General features: G+C 44.9%; 1 protein-coding gene across 9 annotated transcripts in view; it reads right to left on the bottom strand.

The window, feature by feature from the left end:
- Positions 1–18,216, bottom strand: part of lzts3a (leucine zipper, putative tumor suppressor family member 3a) — a 226,491-nt gene that overhangs the window by 13,380 nt on the left and 194,895 nt on the right. For all 9 annotated transcript variants that reach the window (XM_072256668.1, XM_072256671.1, XM_072256673.1 and 6 more), the window contains one exon: positions 4,368–5,204. In XM_072256668.1, coding sequence (XP_072112769.1) covers positions 4,368–5,204 — 837 coding nt within the window. The remainder of the gene's footprint in view (positions 1–4,367; positions 5,205–18,216) is intronic.

The raw sequence follows: 18,216 nt of genomic DNA, 5'->3' as shown, positions 1-18,216 counted from the left end.
TAACAGTTGGCAAGTCAAGCACACCCTCTCAACTTTCTCCACAGGTCTACAGAATACAGGTTGCACAATGATACAGCACTGGCTGGAACCAAACAGTGAAATAGAGCCAGTCAGTGAACCTGCCGACCCAGAGGATACCTCTTGAGGTGTTCAAAGCAACCCCAGCTTCATATGTGCAGTCAAGAGCCACCTTTGGGGACTATGAGACCTGACATGATTGGTCAATCATGCCAACATGAATAGTATAAAGGTAGTTTGCCGAACACCAGCGCTAGCCGGACTAACATTCAGATTCCAATCTGAATCCTTGTCAATGCCATTTTCACTCTTGTGATTGTCTTCATCTTCACCTCGCTGTTCCTTTGCATGCCACTACTATCGTTCCATCCATGTCAACTCATTGCGTTGCCAACATCTGATAAGCAATCCCAGTCTGTGTTATTTTTTTATTTTCATTTAGCCCTGTTATTGACGGATACATGTGCACGGTGTGATCGCTGAGTCTGAAGGTGGTGAAGACTTGAATTCTCATCCAGCCAAGAAGGAGAAACTACAGAAAGTGTGTCAATGCAATGTTACATACCTGGCTGTGGTTTTATTCTCTTCCCGCCAGATCAACAATGTCCCATGTGTCTTATTTGTAATACTGTACCATCTAATGAAGCCATGAAAACAGCAAGACTGCAGGCAACACACATAAAAATTGCTGGTGAACGCAGCAGGCCAGGCAGCATCTATAGGAAGAGGTACAGTCGACGTTTCAGGCCGAGACCCTTCGTCAGGACTAACTGAAAGAAGAGATAGCAAGAGATTTGAAAGTGCGACGGGGAGTGGGAGATCCAAAATGACAGGAGAAGACAGGAGGGAGAGGGATGGAGCTAAGAGCTGGAAAGTTGATCAGCAAAAGGGATATGAGAGGAGCAAGGGACGGGAGGCCAAGGGAGAAAGACTGCATGAACGCTTCGGTAAAAGACACCTTGAAAAGGCTACTAATGGTATTACTCAGTTCCAGAAGATAAGAGATGCAGTTCAAAAGCGCTGCACACTCGAGAGATTTGCCAAGAAAGCTAAAAACAACCTTGATTGTGGCCTCATTGCTTCTTGTAACATTTCCAAACTGATAACAAAGTGCGGAAAATCTCATACAATTGGTGAAAGATTGATAATGCCTGGTGTATCAGAAGTGCTCACCACTGTTCTCAAAATGGATGCCAGTATTTTAAAATCAATTCCCCTGAGCAGCAACCCTGTAGCTCATCGTATTGAAGAAATGAGCGAAGACATTGAGTATCAGCTCTGCTCAAAGCTACTAAAAACAGGATTTGGGATACAACTGGATGAGTCAACTGTGCAAGAAAATGAGCCATTGTTCATGGCATATGCATGTTTTTTTTCAAAAATGGAAAAGATTATGAAGAGATCCTCTTTTGTGTAAAGTTAGAAACAAATATCAACAGAGAATCAATCTATGACAACTCAAAATGTATAGCGACTATAAAAGTATTCCGATTAGGAACATGGTTTCTAGTGTAACAGACAGAGCACTATCTATGACACGTCGCCACACCGGTTTAGTGGCACTTATGAAAAAAGAAATTCCAAGTCTGTTTGCAATCCATTGTGTAATTCATTGTCAACATCTCGCAGTTAAAAACCTCAGCCAGTGACTTTTTTCAAGCATGACTCATAATACAGTATCTGCTAGCAACAAAATTAAATAGCAGAATATTTGGCCAGTTATGCCAAGATAACAACAAAGAGTTTGAACGCTTCCTTTTTCACACTGAATTATGTTGGTTGTCAAAATGCTGCTGCTTAAAACATTTATTTAATCTTTTTGACACTGTGGTTGAATTTTTGTTCAAAGTGGACAAGAGCTTGATAAACAAGATGGAATTTCTACATGTTGTGGCAAACCTAGCCAATCTATATGACAAAATGAACGTTCCAAACATGAATGTTCAATTTAATCCAGGAAAAAATTGCAGTGTCCACTTTTATCAGAAAATTGGAAATATACAAGCAAAACATAGGGACAAGAATGTTCTTACAGTTTCCCTGCATGGAAATTATGGCACTCTCTTTCACAGACAAAGATAACTGTTTACACCTGCAGTCACTGAAGAAGGATTTTCAGAATCGATTCAAGAATTTGAACGATCCGGAAATTCTGGACTGGGTAATTAATCCATTTCTTTGCAAAGTGGAGGAACAGGAAGAGAGCTTGCAAGAAGGAATTATTGAAATTCAGAATGATGAAGAAGCAAAAATGCTTTTCAAAAATTTAGGCTTTTGGGTTATGTGACTGCACTGTCATACAAGGTTTCCTGGTCTTTGGAGAAGAGCCAAGCTGGTACATAGAAAACACAGAACACCTACAGCGCAATACAGGCCCTTCAGCCCACAAAGCTGTGCTGAACATGTCCTTACCTGAGAAATTACCTAGGGTTACCCATAGCCCTCTATTTTTCTGAGCTCCATGTACCTGCCCAGGAGTCTCTTAAAAAAAACCCTATCATACCTGCCTTCACCACCGTCGCCAGCAGCCCATTCCAAGCACTCACCACTCTCTGCGTAAAAAACTTACCCCTGACATCTCCCCTGTACCTACTTCCAAGCACCTTAAAACTGTGCCCTCTCGTGCTAGCCATTTCAGCCCTAGGAAAAAGCCTCTGACTATCCACACAATCAATGCCTCTCATCATCTTATACACCCCTATCAGGTCACCTCTCATCCTCCTTCGCTCCAAGGAGAAAAGGCCAAGTTCATTCAACCGATTCTCATAAGGCATGCTCCCCAATCCATGCAACATCCTTATAAATCTCCTCTGCACCCTTTCTATGGTTTCCACATCCTTCCTATAATGAGGCGACCAGATCTGAGCACAGCTGGGGGTCTAACTAGGGTCCTATACAGCTGCAACATTACCTCTCGGCTCCTAAACTCAGGGCATCATCACTGAAGAAGATGGCAGTTTGTCATAGGAACGTTGGTCAGAATCGATACCTGTACCTGGCTGGAAGCCCAAGAAGAGCTTATTTGTCTTCATTGCATTTCCATCCTTCTACCTTGTTGAAAGAGGCTTCAGAACAGTGAGTCACATTCTCACAAAAAACAGAAACCGTTTGGACATTGTTACGTGTGGAGATGTAAGGCTTTTGCTGTCACAACTTGAACCAGGCATTTCAGCTCTTGCTAAAAACCAGCAAGTTGAAGCATCACATTAATAATGAAGCTGCTGTAGAGCTCACAGGTACTGTGTACGCTAGGTTTACATACAAATAAAAATTTAAAACAAAATCACTTTTCTCATGTTAGCATATGGTAGACATGTTTTTACACTATGGGGGCACCAGAAAGTATATTGTGCCTAAGAGGAACGCTGGCAAGTATGAATGTGCTTTGGGGGGGGGGGGGACTTTGGGCTAAAAGAGGTTGGGAAACACTGGTCTAGTTTTAACTGCTTTCCTGCTTTATCAGTAAGGGAATCTCCAGAGTGGGTGAACATTTAATAGGTAGCACAGACGCGCAGTGGGTTCAGCGGCTGCCTCAGATTATCCCAAAGATCAGGGTTCAAGCCCGACCTCCAGCACAGTCTGTGTGGAATTCACACATGCTCCCTGTGGCAGCAGGGATTTCCCCCGGTCCTCCATCTCCTTCCATGTGCCAAAGACAGCAGGTTACTTGGTCAATGTATACTACCCCAGCGTGTAAGTGACTGGTAAAATCTTGGTGGAGTTGACGGGAACGTGTGAAGAATAGGTTACCAAATAGCAGTGGAATGAGATTGCTCGTGGATTTAGAAACTGGAACATAAAACGGTACAGCACAGGATCAGGCCCATTGGCCCACAGGACTGTGCCGAACTGATTCACCCAATGATGCCGAGTTAAATTCTCATTTGCCTGCACATGCTCTGTACCTCTTCATTCACCTAAGATCTTCTTAAACATCTCCATTATACCTGCCTCCACCACCACACCTGGCAATGCATTCCACACACCAACCACTCTGTGTAAAAGATTTACCCCCCTCACCTTAAATGTATTGCTCCTTCTTGCACAAGACACTTTGATCCCGGGGGGAAAAAAAAGATACAGCTGGTTACTCTATCTATCTATCTTATAATTTTATAAACTTCCATCAGGGCCTCCTTTAGATTCTGCCACTCCAGAGAAAACAACCCTAGTTTGTCCACTGTCTCCAAAGCCTCCACAACTGTTCAATAAGGGGGCATCCAGAATTGAATGCAATTGTCCAGTTTTTGAAGGACCAAAATAGCTGTCTTCTCTGTTGTAACAGTACATGGTATGAAATATGGATGTCCAAAAACCACAATATGTCATTAATAATAACCAGTCCTCACCTCCCATTTGGTCTCCTCAAGCCTGGGCAGCAGTTCGGACTGCTCTTTTTTAAAGGTCAGGCATTTTTTCTCCAGCTCTTCCCGCTGCTGCAGGAGCTGTCCGACATCTTCCTGCAGCTTCTTCTTCTCCTGTTGCAATTTGAAGATCTGAAGCTGCAGGGCTTGCTGTGACCGCTGTGCCTTCTTCGACACCTGCTGCAACTTGTTTGCATAGTTTTGCTTCAGGTCATCCATTTCGCGCTCCCACATCTTCTGCTTCTCCTCGAAGACCTGCATGATGGCCGCCTCGCTCTTGTCGAGGCTCCGTCTCATCTGCAGGACCTCCTGCTCCTTCTCCCACAGCCGGTCCTCAAGGTCCTGAATGACGTCGTCGCTGGACGGCGAGTGGTACGCGAGGGTCTCGTGCGCGTGGTTCAGCTTGTTGAAGGAGGACACGCTCTTGCTGGAGGAGCGTCCGCTGTCTGAGGTCGAGATCCCATTGTACCCCAGCACGCCCCTCTCCCCGTACGACGTTCCGAGACGGTTGATGTGGCTGGTGGAGGCGCTCAATGGGCCAATGTGCTGGCTGTACCCTGAGCCATACGTCGGCAGGCTGGTCAACGAGTTGCGGCCAGAATCTGACATCCCTCCGGAGTGGCTTATAGTCCTGCTGTGGCCTGCCTTGTCTATTCCAACTCGGCCCCCGGAAGGGCTGCTGCTGCTGTTGTGGTGAGTATTCAGGCTTTTCCTGCTGTCTGATATCCCATTGGTTTGCGGTGGGCAGAGGTTCTGCATGGAGTGGAAGTTCTTGGGAACAACAGGCTTGAAAGCTGAGGGCCTAATTAATGCCTCGCTGGTCTGTGGGGGAAATGTAAATATGTTAGTACTTTACAACATATAAAGTCTAAGACTATTAAATGGTCTCCTAGTACGATAAAGTAGACTCATCAGTGATAGCTGGCACTGTAAAGTGACTGTGATAATACTGACACGATCGCGCTGCCCTAGAATTGAGGTTTAACAAACATTTTAACCCACACGCACATTAGGAACTTCTTCCACTGTAGAGCAGGGTCTTTGAGCACTGCTAACTGTGGATCCCAGAAACCCGAGAGTCTGGAAGCACCAAGCAATGGGGGAAAAGTGTCTGTGTTCTGGCGTCTGGCATTCACAAGCTTGATGCGTCCTGACTGGTTCCACTTCCACTGTACTGCTGCCATGTGACCTGAGTGATTAATGCTGCTGTCTCAGTGAAAGAAAATCCAGAGACAATTTTTGCTTTTGGGAAACACTGACAATCTGGCACTTCCATTGAAACTGTGTCCTTCAAATAATTGACAGTTGTCAGAGATAAGCCAATGGCAGCTTGCCAATCTCTGTCTCAGCACACACCTTCTGAATCTCTGCTCCCTCTCCAAAGGGATCCTCAGTGACTCTAAAACCTATACATTGGTAAATTATCTCAGAAAGTTGGCAGTTTTAGAATCCAAACTTACCAGATGAGTCCATCCAACAGAATCACTCTCAGTCGGGGTTCCCAACCATTTTTAAGCCATAGCCCCTACCATTAACGGTGGAGTCGTGACCTCCAGGTTAGGAATGCCAAATCCCAGTGGTTGTTGACCAAATTTAATCAGAATCAGGTTTGTTATCACTGACAAATATCATGAAATTTGTTTTAAGGCAGCAGTACAGTGCAATACATAAAAAAATAAGAAAAATAAAAATAAGAATAATATATAATAATTAAGTAGTTCAAAAAGAGAGCAAAGTGAGGTAGTTGTTCACGGGTTCACTGTCCATTCAGAAATCTGATGGCAGAGGGGTAGAAGCTGTTCCTAAAACATTGAGTGTGTATCTTCAGGCTCCTGCACCTCCTCCCTGATGGTAGCAATGAGAAGAGGGCACGTCCTGAGTGGTGGGGGTCCTTAATGATGAATGCTGCCTTTTGAAGATATACTCGACGGTTTCTTGATAAGCTCCTGCCTTCAGATAAGCATCGGCAACAGTTCTATATTGCACCTTTGACATAACACAGCATCCCAGGGCAACCCTACAGCACCTTCGAACAGAAAATGAAAGCACAAAGCCACTTAAGGAGATACTGAGGCAAATGGACAATAGCTTGGTCATGGAGTTAGGTGCCAGAATGGACCATATAGAGAGCAAACAGAGAGTTGAAGATATTTGCAGAGGGAATTCCTGAGGTTAGTTGCCATGGGCATCTAAGGTCTGATGAATGTACAGTGTCAGATTGAGGATATTGTGAAGGCTTAGAGTTGATGACACAAAACGTAGGAGGTATGACCAGCAAGCCTAAAAAGACACAGAAGTTGGTGGCATTGCAGTCAGAAAGGAAAATTGTCCAATGATACAGATCGGATAGAAATTTGGACGGAGCAGATGGAGTTTAATCCTGACAAATGTTAAGTGATGGATCTTGGCGAAGTCTATTAGGGGTAAGACACATGCAGTAAGTAGCGGGAATGTTGATGAACAGAAGAACCTTTGGTGGGTTCAGGGCCATATTCAAAGTGACAACACTATAGATGGGATGGTTAAAAAATATGCAAAATATTTGCCTATTTCAGTTCAGGTACTGGGGATAAAGCTTGAAAATGATGCGGCAGATACATAAAAATTTGGTATGGTGTGTAGTTTTCATCGGTGCTTTACAAGGTGGACGTGGAGACTTCGGGAGAAGTTGCAGGATATTCACCAATATGTTGCCTGGATTAGAGTGTGCAGCTATAAGAGGTTGGGCACATTTGAATAGTTTTCTCTGATGTATCAGAGGCTAAGGGGAGACATGATTGAAGTAAATAAAACTATGAGAGTTAGAGATAGGAAAGACAGTCAGAGTCTTTTTCCCAGGTTGGAAATATCTTATACTAGCGGGCATAACTTTAAAGCGAGAAGGCTAAAGTTTAAGGAGGTAAACTGATTTCTTTTTACAAAAGAACTGGTAAGTGTTGGAATATGCTGACAGGGAAAATTTTGGAAGCAGGTATGAAAACAATATTTACAGACAATTATGTAGGCAGGCAATGGAGGGATATAGACCAGGTGCAGGCAGATGGGATTGGTTTAAATTGGCTTCATGGATGACCCAGATATAGTGGGCAGAAGAAATTGTTCTTGTTCTGTACTGCTCTGCGTTCTGTTTCTCAGCTCAGAATGACGAATGAACAGCAGCTCAAGGTGACCATACAAGTCTGGCCACATCCCCGACAGAAGGAAGAAGATGTGGTTATCAGTTAGAATGGACCCAGAAGCAGGGAAGCAGGATGCACCATCTAACAAGTCCCTAATCCTTTACCTGCTCCACCTCTCCATTCCAATCTGCCAAATTCGCTGTTAAACTCCTTTTCTTTGTCATTCCACTTGCATTTGCACAGTGCTGTCCACCGCCTCAGGCCGCCACAAGGTGCTTCAGAGACATTGCATTTTAGAAGTGCTGTCGGTGCAGTAAAGAGTGGAAACATGGCAACAGGTCTGTGCATAGCAAACTCCCACAGGCAGGAAAGAGATAATGACCGATGATCTGCTTGTTTGCAAGAGCAGCACTGCTCAGGGCACCAGGGTTAATTTCTTGATTAATTTGGGAATTTAAACATTCTCAGGCTGGACAGGACCTCAATTTATCAGCTCAATTGACAGTGCTTCAGCACTGCACTGAAAGGCTAGGCCATGTTTCAGATTATAGAATAGAATAGAACTTTATTGTCATTGAGATTGTAGTGCTACTCCAGTCCGTGCAAAACTGATATATACAATGCATGCAGTACGGCTTAAATTAAATTCACATATTTACATGCAACAAGTGACTTTGATTGTCCATAACACCCAAAGGTGACTGGCAAGTCAGGGTGTAGCATTATTCAGCCGCACCACAGCCCTCCTGAAGAAGTTCTTTTTCAGTCTTGCTGTCTTGGCCATGATGATTCTGTATCTCCTACCAGATGGCAGGAGACTGACCAGACAGGATCCGGGATGGGATGGGTCTTTAATGATGTTACGAGAATACTGTAGGCATCAAGCATTGTAGACTGTAGATCGTATTTCAGGAGTTGGCTTAAACCCAGACCATGTTGATGTGCAGGTGCTACCACCAAGGCTGACATGGAGCACTGTGTTCAGTCTTTCTGATTCTACAGATGCTGGAAATCCAGAGCAACACACACAAAATGCTGGAAGAACTCTGCAAATCAGGCAGCATCTATGGAGAGGAATAAACAGTTGACGTTTTGGGCTGAGATCCTTCATCGGGTCTGGAAAGTAAGGAGGAAGAAGTCAGAAAAGAAGATGTTGGGGGAGAGGGGAAGAAGAACAAGCCAGAAAAAGATTGGTGAAACCAGGTGAGAGTAGGTGGGAGAGGAGAGATGAATTGAGAAGCTGGGAGGTGATAGGTGGAAGAGAGAGGAGAATGGACCATGGGAGAAAGGAAAGGAGGAGGGGGAAACAGGGCAAGGTGAGAAGAGTCAGAGTGGGGAACAGAAGATGAAATGAGGGAGAACTTACTGGAAGTTAGAGAAATCAATATTGATAGCATCAGGTTTGGAAGTTAGCCAGATGGAATATGAGGTGTCGCTCCTCCAGCCTGAGTGTGGCCTCATCATGGCACTAGAGGAGACTACGGACTAACATGTCGGATTGGGAATGCGTAGTGGAATTGAAATTGTTGGCCACTGGGAAATCCTACTTGTTGTGGATGGAGTGAAGGTGGCAGTTGTTGTGTTTCCCTGGATGGCTCTGAGGAATGGGAATTACCAAGAGGTGTAGAAGGCACTGATTGCTGAACCCAGTCCTTGTTGTAAGGGACAGATAACTCAGTGGGCCTTAGAAAGGACTCTTGTCCCCTCCTGAAGCTGGTGATTAATAACTATTGTCAGCAACAACAGCTTAGGCCATACTTCCCCTTGGACACAGACTGCTGGCATTAATTTGATATTTGACATTTGATAATACAGGAAGTATTATGAATTGCAAATTTTGAATAGAGCTTCATACTTCATTTGAAACCACACAGGAATTTAAGATAAAGCTTGGGATCGTCAGCTCCATCTGAATTTCAATCAGCCAAGATTTAATTTGAAGACATTTAGAAGGTTTGGACTTTCATTCAGGGCTGAGTAAATCAGGTATCTTATGAAAGGATTATAATGGAACATGCTTCAAAAATCCAATCATTCATGTGCCGATCTGTGCTATTTAAAAATGTGTTTCAGCCCTCCCTACTGCACACCCATAAGACACAGGAGCAGCACTAGGCCTTTCAGCCCATTAAGTCTGCTCTGCCATTTCATCATGGCTAATCCATCCACTACATTCGCCTGCCCTCTCCCTGTAACCTTTCACACCCTGATTAATCCAAGAATCTATCAACATCCACCGCAAGTACACCCAATGATCTGACTGTGGCAATGAACGCTACAGACTCACCACCCTCTGGCGGAAGAAATTCCTCCTCATCTCCATTCTAGATCTATCCCAAGGCTATGTACTCTGGTCCTAGGCTCCCCCACCATAGGAAACATCCCCTCCACATCCACCCCAACATGACCTATCAATATTCGATAGGTTTCAATGAGATTCCCCCAAAATCCTTCTAAATTTCGGCCAGTCTTCTGGTAAAATGGTGGCACGATCGGTCACAACAGTTTCTACAGAGTCAACAAGAGGTGCTACTGTTATACTTAAGCATTTTTAATGATCGCAAGATTGTGCTGAATATTAAGAACTTTTGAAGTACTCTATGTCTAACCCAACAGCGAGTTGCTTGCTGGAGGAGATAATGAAGGATCTGCGCATCGTGCTTCTGCCTGAGTGGTTACAGTCTAATAGCAAGTAACTGTCTTTGTTGCTTTTCTTGTTATTGTAAGACTCTTATGGACATTGTTAATGTGGAAAGCCACAAGTTTGATTTACTGATTTATCGGCAGAGAGCAAGGGCGGATGGCAGGGAGGCTGCACAGCCTCAGTCGTAGCAAGGACTAGGCCTCAAGCCACGGTGTCGCCTGTCTACAGCCACGTGGAGAGGTGTCTTAGCTGGCGTGCTCCACCGGGGGTGGGTTGGTGTGGTATGGTATCCAGACTGGAGTTGGTAGTGCCCCCCGCCCCCCCTACCGCCCCAGTGTTCGCCGGGTGGAAGACAAGGTGTATTGCAGTTACCTGCAGATCTTGGCAGCATTCAGTTGGACTCAAGGTCACAAGCTGCAGCGATGCCAGTTTACAGCCACTGGAAGAGAGAGGCAATGAGGCATTGAGCTAGTGCACTCCACTGGGGCAGCGTAACACCGCTTTCAGGCTGGAGTTGGTGCTCCTCCACACCCCTATCCCCTCCCCCCCAGTGTTCACTCAGCAGAACAATGGACTCAGGGTCTGGACTATACATATATCATATATATTTTGTGCGGTTGTATTATACTGCTGTCCCACATATGCTTACTATCTTGTATGTGCAAGGACTAGGCCTCAAGCCGCAGTGTCGCCTGTTTACAGCCGCAGGGAGAGAGGCTTTGGAATCAGTGCGCTCCACCGAGGTCAGTTTGGTGTGGCGTCCAGGCTAGAGTCAGTGCTGATCCCTGTGTCCACTCAGCAGAAGACAAGCCATTGTGGTCGTTTGCAGCTCTCGGCAGTGCTGGATGGCTTGAGTTTGGTCTCTTTTATCTTTCTTACTTATACGTGCTATGTGTGCTTTGTGCTGTGTGTGACTGTTGGTACTGTGTTTTGCACCTTGACTCTATAGTAAAGCTATCTCGTTTGGCTGTATTCGTGAGTATTCATGTACAGTTGAATGACAATTAGACTTGAATTCTGGCAAGAAGGTGGCATGACTGGTCACAGCAGCTTCTGCGGGATCAACAAAAGGTGCTACGATTCTACTTAAACACACTTCTAATGATCGCAAGATCCTAATTTACATTCAGAATTTAAAGTACTGCAGGTCTATACCATCAGTGAGCTGCTCACCGGTGGAGAATATTAAGGAGCTGCACAATGTGCCGCTGCCTGAGTCGATGGAGGCTTGCAGTCAAATAGCGAGTGGTTATCATGGTCACTTTTCCTGTGATCACAAAAGCCCTTTGGAAATGGTAATCTGGTACACCATAAGATCGATTTACTGAATTATTGGATGACAGCAGGGCAGATGGTGGGGGATTGTAGTGAGGACTGGGCCTGAAGCCACTGTGCCACCTGTTTGCAGCCACCGGAGTGAGGAGACAAAGCCGTTGCGCTTTACTGAGGGCAGCGTGGCACAGCGTCCAGAACGCAGTTTGTGCTGCCCGCCTCCACCCCCTCCCCACCCCCAGGCAGAAGCCAAGCTCTGTTGTGGGTGGCTGCAGAATATTTTTTGGCGGCACTCAATGGACTCGGCCTCAAGCTGCAGGGCCACTTGCTTTTCGGCTGCCACGGGGGAGCCGCCTCGCTCTACTGGGGGCAGCACAGTGCAGTTGTGGCCGACTGAAGATTTCAGTTGGACTGAGCAGCCTGGTTGTGTTTTCACTAATATGCTATAAGTGCTTGTATCTGCGAGGACTGGGCCTCAAAGCTTCAGTGTCACCTAGTTGGCATGGGGACAGGTCAACAGATGACATCGGTGGGCTAGTGGTTCTGGACAGGCATATTGCACGTCATTGCATTTTACGTATTCTGTGGGTTTGTTGACTTATAGATGCATCGAGCCGCAGTGTTGCTGGGTGGGGTGGGGCAGCCGGACACTTTTGTTCCATGATTGTGTACTTCTGTTTGGCTATTGGTAATGTGTTTTAGCACCTCAACCCTGCTGTAACACTGTCTCGTCTGGCTGTATTCATGAATGGTGGAATGGCAATTAAGCTTGAATTGAATTAAGTAAAGGTTCAACCTTTTCTGAACCCTCTCCAATATCAGCACATCCTTTCTTAAATTAGAGGCCCAAAGCTCTTTCTTTCAGCATTGTACTGACTATTAAGGAGTGCTTCATGTGGTAAACTCTATCCAGGTCCACTCACTGAAACCTCCACTGGATGACGCACATGAGCAAACTGCCCATTCCCAGTCCGGCATGCCAGTCCATGGCCTCCTCTACTGTCCTAACAAGGCCACCCTCAGGTTGGAGGAGTGACACCTCATATTCTACCAGGATAGCTCATTCACCTTTACCGGGAAATGGGCAGTAACGACTTGTGTCACTCCAGGTACAAAATTAAGGCTGTTACCTTGGCACAGTCTGAAGGGACTATTATACAGTCACAATTGTTTTCTGGATCTAACAATCTGAGACCTCATCAGTTCTTGAAAGAGCCTTATTAAAAAGTTCAGGCCAACACTTATCCCTAATTCATAGCCACTAAAGCAGAAATTAATTTCACTGCAATAGTATTTGTGGGATCTTACTCTGCCAAAAGCTCACGGTGACCTGACTGGAACCTCAGCAATTTCCTAAGCACAAGAGATTCTGCAAATGCTAGAAATCCAGAGTAACACAAACGAAACAGACAGCGTCTATGGAAATGAATAAAAAAATCGATGTCTCCGGCTGAGACCTGATGTGTTCTGATGAAGGTTGACATCTGCTAACATCTTCTGCCACACCTGCACTGCTGAGGTGGCAGAGTTGTGGGAAACTTTTATCTCAGTGAGATCCCAGGAAGGAACAGGAACTCAGGATCAATCTGCAATCAAGTTGGGGAATTGGGGAGAACAGTTTTAAGTTTCAGTTTTTTAAGCTTTATAGCAGCATAAAATGTTCACTTGGTTGGTGCACAAAATAAGCCCCGCCCCGCACTCCCCTCCGCTCCAAGTGTCTTCGCTATCTATTGCGGGTTGAAGACTGTCCAGACCAGGAACAACATCGAGGAGGCACATTAAGGAAGTTCAGGCCTCTCTCTTGCTCCATGAACCCCTTTGATCTGTGGATGTCTTGCACAGCACACTGTTTATCACCATGCAATCACTGACTGGCAATGACTCTTCCAATTCATGCCTTTTACCCTGAAAGTCAGGTAGTGATTTTACAGCACATGGTAGGAAGCCAGTAATGCCTTGATATTGGGTCCCGAATCCAAGGAAAGATGTACTGGCCCTGGAGAGGGTTCAGAGGAGGTTCACAAGAATGATCCCAGAAATGGAAGGCTTAATATACAGAATGTAGAACAGCACAACACCGTACAGATCCTTCAGCCCACAATGTTGTGCTGACCCTTTAACCTACTCTAAGCACAATCTAACCCTTTCCTCCCACACTGCCCTCCATTTCTCTTTCATCCATGTGCCCAAGAGTCTCTTAAATGTCTCTAACAATCCGTACCATGTATCTACCAGTCTCTGTGTAAAAACCTAACTCTGACATTCCCCCTATACTGTCCTCCAAACACCTTATAATTATGACCCCTTGTATTAGCCATTCCTGCCCTGGGAAAGAGTCTCTGGCTGCCCACTCGATATATCTTATCATCATTTGAGTGCTTAATATCTCCAAGCCTGCACTTGAAGGAGTTCAGAAGGATTGGGTGGGTTCTTATGGACACTAAAAGATCTGAATAGAATGGAAATGGAGATGTTTCCATCAGTGAGTCAAGCATGGGCTCAGAATAAAGGGGTGTCCCTTTCAAACAGAGATGAGGATGTATTTCTTCTGCTAAAGGTTAGTTCTAGAAAATCTGTGGAATTCATTGCCACAGAGGGCTGCGGTGGCCGAGTGATTAGGGGTGTATCCAAGAAAGGAATTCTTGATCGGCAAGAGGGTTGGAAAAAAAAGTCAAATATAACTGCATGTCAGAGCAGACTCAAGGGGCCGAATGTTCCCATGTTGTTTGCTCCTCTAGTTTTGGTCTTACATTAAGACAGGATTGGGAGAACTGCAATGTAGAGCTGCAGAGGATTATTAAGGTCACTCAAAGAGTCTCAGACCATTAGTCATTGCTGAACTAAATGACAGAGTTGTTTGAATAATGGTTAAACATTAATAAAACAGCTTGGAGAAAGTTGCATCTTGGATTGATAATGACAACCAGCACAGGAGAATGAGGAGCTTGGGTAGACTGTTGACTGCACAGTATTTAGAATCACAGAGCAATACAGCAGAGATACAGGTACCTTCGTCCCAACACGTCCTTGCTGACCCTGGTGCCCACCCACCTAGTTCCAATTTCTGCATGTGGCCATACCCTTACAAGCCTTGCCCTTCCTTGTATCTTCTTAAATGTACCATTGTGCCTGCTTTTTGCTTTTTAAATGATACTATTGTGCCAGCCTCAAGCACTTCTTCTGGCAGCTCCTTCCATACACAATACACCTTTTGTGCGTGAAAGTCACCTCTCAAGCCTCTTTTGAAAAATCTTCCCTACCCCGGGGAAAAGACTGTCACCACTCATCTTATCTTCGCCTCACGTAATTTTAAACGTTTTCATTCTCCTCCGTTCCAAGGAATAAAAGCATAGGCTGGCCAACTTCTCCCCTTAACTCAGGCCTTCCATTCCTGGCAAAACCCTGATAAACCTTTCCTGCGATCTTACCAGTTTAACCACATCTGTAGTATAACACGATGATTAAAGCTGTATACAGTCCTTCAAGTGTGGCCTCACCAATGACTTGTATAGTTACAACATAATGTCCCAACTCCTACACTTAATGCCCTGACTGACAAAGACTAGTGGGGTAAGCTCCTTGTTAATGCAGTCCTTAACCCATGAACTGTTCCCATAAAACTCTTCTGGGCGCTCTCTAAAGCCTTCACATCATTTAGCATGGTGACCAGGACTAAACAAGATTCTCCTGTTCGAGTCAGGCCTGTGTATTATAAAGGAGCTGCCATACGATTGCTCCAGTCACCATCTCTCCGCTGCTTCTTAAAGTTATACCTGGAGTTCCTTTTGTAAAGTGACTTAGGGCATCTAAAAACAAGGCTTGATTGTGTTCGCTTCCAAAATGCCAATCATAAAATAAACACAAGGCCAGTCATGTGACCTCCACCTGCACAGCAACGGGACTTCCCACAGCAAAAGACTGCCAAGTTCTGTCAGGATGTTGCCAGGATTGCTGGGGTTTTGCCAGGAATTATAAGCTTTGGCTGCTAGATAAGAATGGCCGGTGGGGTGACATGGCCACATATATTGACATACAGAATTCAGCCGCCAGTACCCGCAGTCAGAAAAACAGACACTTAAGACATTCAATGAAACCGGTGTCGCCTTCTAGTCGCACGACCTGCAACTAATAAACCAATTAAAGTTATTGCACAGCTACCGATAAACCCGTCAGGCAAGAGATTTTTCAAGCACCGCATTCCATTTGTGACAGGTGATGCATACTTTCTATGCCTGACAATGAGATAGGCAATTTAACAGAGTCCCTTGTTTAGCTTGTAGTGTGTTCTTATGACGAAACCAGGATAAAAGTATCATTATCTTTCTCATCTCTTATTGTCAACTGTGGTTAGCTTCTCGTAAAGTCTCACGACTTCATACCTCCAAGTGGCCCAACTAGTCACACAGCCTCATTTTCTTTACCTCAATAATCAAGAGTGTCCAAAGAAAATGGAAACAGGGAACATGTTTGGATGTAGTTTTTCCCACTGATCTATTGCATTACTGGACTTCTTTGTTTTACTGTGAATGCCTGCAAGAAAATTAATCTCAGGGTAGTGTATGGTGACACGTAAAAGATCAAGTTCAACTTCAATTGTCATTCAACCAAACTCATATATACAACTATACAAAACAATATTCCTCTGGAACCAAGGTACAAAATGCAACACCAACAGTCACACACAGCACAAATATACAGCCACATAAAATAATATTAGCACAAGTCCCTGAGTGACATGGCCTGAAGGTCGATGGAGCATGGGGTGTTGTCCTGGAGCCATGTTTCCACAAGAACAAGCATGTAGCAGTTCCTCAACTGGCAGTGGGTCAGCCATAATAGAAGTAATCCTGCTCGTCTCACGCTGCACCAGCCACAAGCAATCCAGGTGGTCTTCCATGGAGCAAACACTGGAAAGCAGCACCGACGAGAAGGGTCAGTATGGATTCCAGCACGCCCGCTATGCTTTGTTCTCTCTCACACCAGCTCCAGTGCCTCCTCCCCTGGATGGCTGTAACAGGCAACACTGTGGTATCAGGGCCTGGTCTGCATTAACGGCCGAGGCAATGCAACTCCCTCACCGTCAGTCTCACCAGTAAACAGGATTTGCAGAATTTTATATTACCAACGTTCAACAGGGTCTTCCAATCACAAGAAAAACACTCAAGACAAACACTTGCACCGTATGTTGGACTACGCACCACTATGGCTTACGTGCTTTGATAATAAATTTTACTTTGATTTTTGAATGTTTTCACCCCTCTCCCACCTCACCGAGTCATTCACAACAGCTTCTGTGAGATCCTCAAATTCCAGGACTGTTGGCAACTCACTCCAGAGCACTGCCAGTGAATAGATTGTTGCTGAGGTGTCAGGCTGATTTCCCAATGCTGCTCTGATTAGGCCCTAGTAACTCTTCCCAAGATGAAACTACTCATTTAAGTTTTACGTAAGTGAAGATTGAGAAATGGTGAAACCCAGTGTACCACAAAGAGAATGCCATCGTTCTAAAGACCCAGGTGATTTACTAATATTAATTAGGGAGAGAATCCTGCTCATATTGATCCATCTGGCTTCTGTCTAATCCTGGAGCCACAGTAAAGTGCTTATGTCTTAATTCCCCTCTGAAATGGCCTGGTGGGTCACTCTCCCTTATCATCACCTCTACATTCAGGGAAAGACTAAACAGACCCGGCAACCTCGACCAACGTCTCACAGAAGTTTCTTTACCACAGCCAGACATGGTTGTTTTGAACATAATCATACCACACCTTACCAAGAATGTGCCCAAGTCTTCTATCACAATGGAATTCAGAAAGTCAGGCAGCAACTATGAAGGGGCATAAACAGTCTATGCTTCAGTTCTGTCGAAGGGCCTCAGCCCAAAATATCAACTGTTTATTCCCCTCCGCAGATGCTGCCTGACTTGCCAAGTTCCTCCAGTTTTGTGTGTGTTGCTGTAGGTTTCCAGCATCGGCAGAATCTCTTGTGCCTTTCATAATGGTACCTGGATACGCACTGTCCTATTGGTTGGGCAGCCAGTCCAGGAGGTTCAAAGTTCAAAGTAATTTTATTATCAGAGTACTTGTATGTCACCACATACAATCCTGAGATTCACTTTCCTGTGGGTATACTCAGCAAATCTACAGAATTGTAACTATAAAGCATCAAGTTGAGTTCAGAAGTCAACAAACTGTGAAAATGTAAATAAATAGCAATAAATAAAAAGATAAAGAGTCTTTAAAGTGAGATCATTGGTTATGAAAATATCTCAATGGATGAGCAGGTGAGTGTAGTTATGTGTGCCCTTTGTTCAACAGCCTGATGTTTGAGGGGTAGTAACTGTTCTTGAACCTGACGGTGCAAATCCTAAAGCTCCTGTACCTTCTTCCTGATGGCAGCAGCAATAAAAGAGCATGCCTGGGTGGTGAGGATCTCTGATGATGGATGCTGCTTCCCTACAACAGTGTTTCATGTAGATGTGCGCAACGGTTGGGAGGGCTTTACCCATGATCTTCTGGGCTAAATCCACTACCTTTTGTACATTCAAAGGCATTGGTGCTTCCATATCAGGCCATGATGCAGCCAGTCAATACACTCTCCACCATACATCTATAGAAGTAGCAGGGATAGATAAGGGACATGGACAGGAGGGAATTGCCCTGTGAATTGTCAATACTGATTCTAGGAGCCATGGTGTTACAGCACATCGGATATTATGGGCAAGTATACTTTCTGCTACCAACCACCATTCTCATGTATCTTAAGAATTACTCTTCCTCCATGTTGAACAACATTTGGA

The sequence above is a fragment of the Mobula birostris genome, chromosome 4, assembly GCF_030028105.1.
Source record: "Mobula birostris isolate sMobBir1 chromosome 4, sMobBir1.hap1, whole genome shotgun sequence".
Lineage (NCBI taxonomy): Eukaryota > Metazoa > Chordata > Chondrichthyes > Myliobatiformes > Myliobatidae > Mobula > Mobula birostris.
The sequence above is the reverse complement of the archived record's forward strand: the minus strand, read 5'-3'. Positions and strand labels throughout refer to the sequence as shown.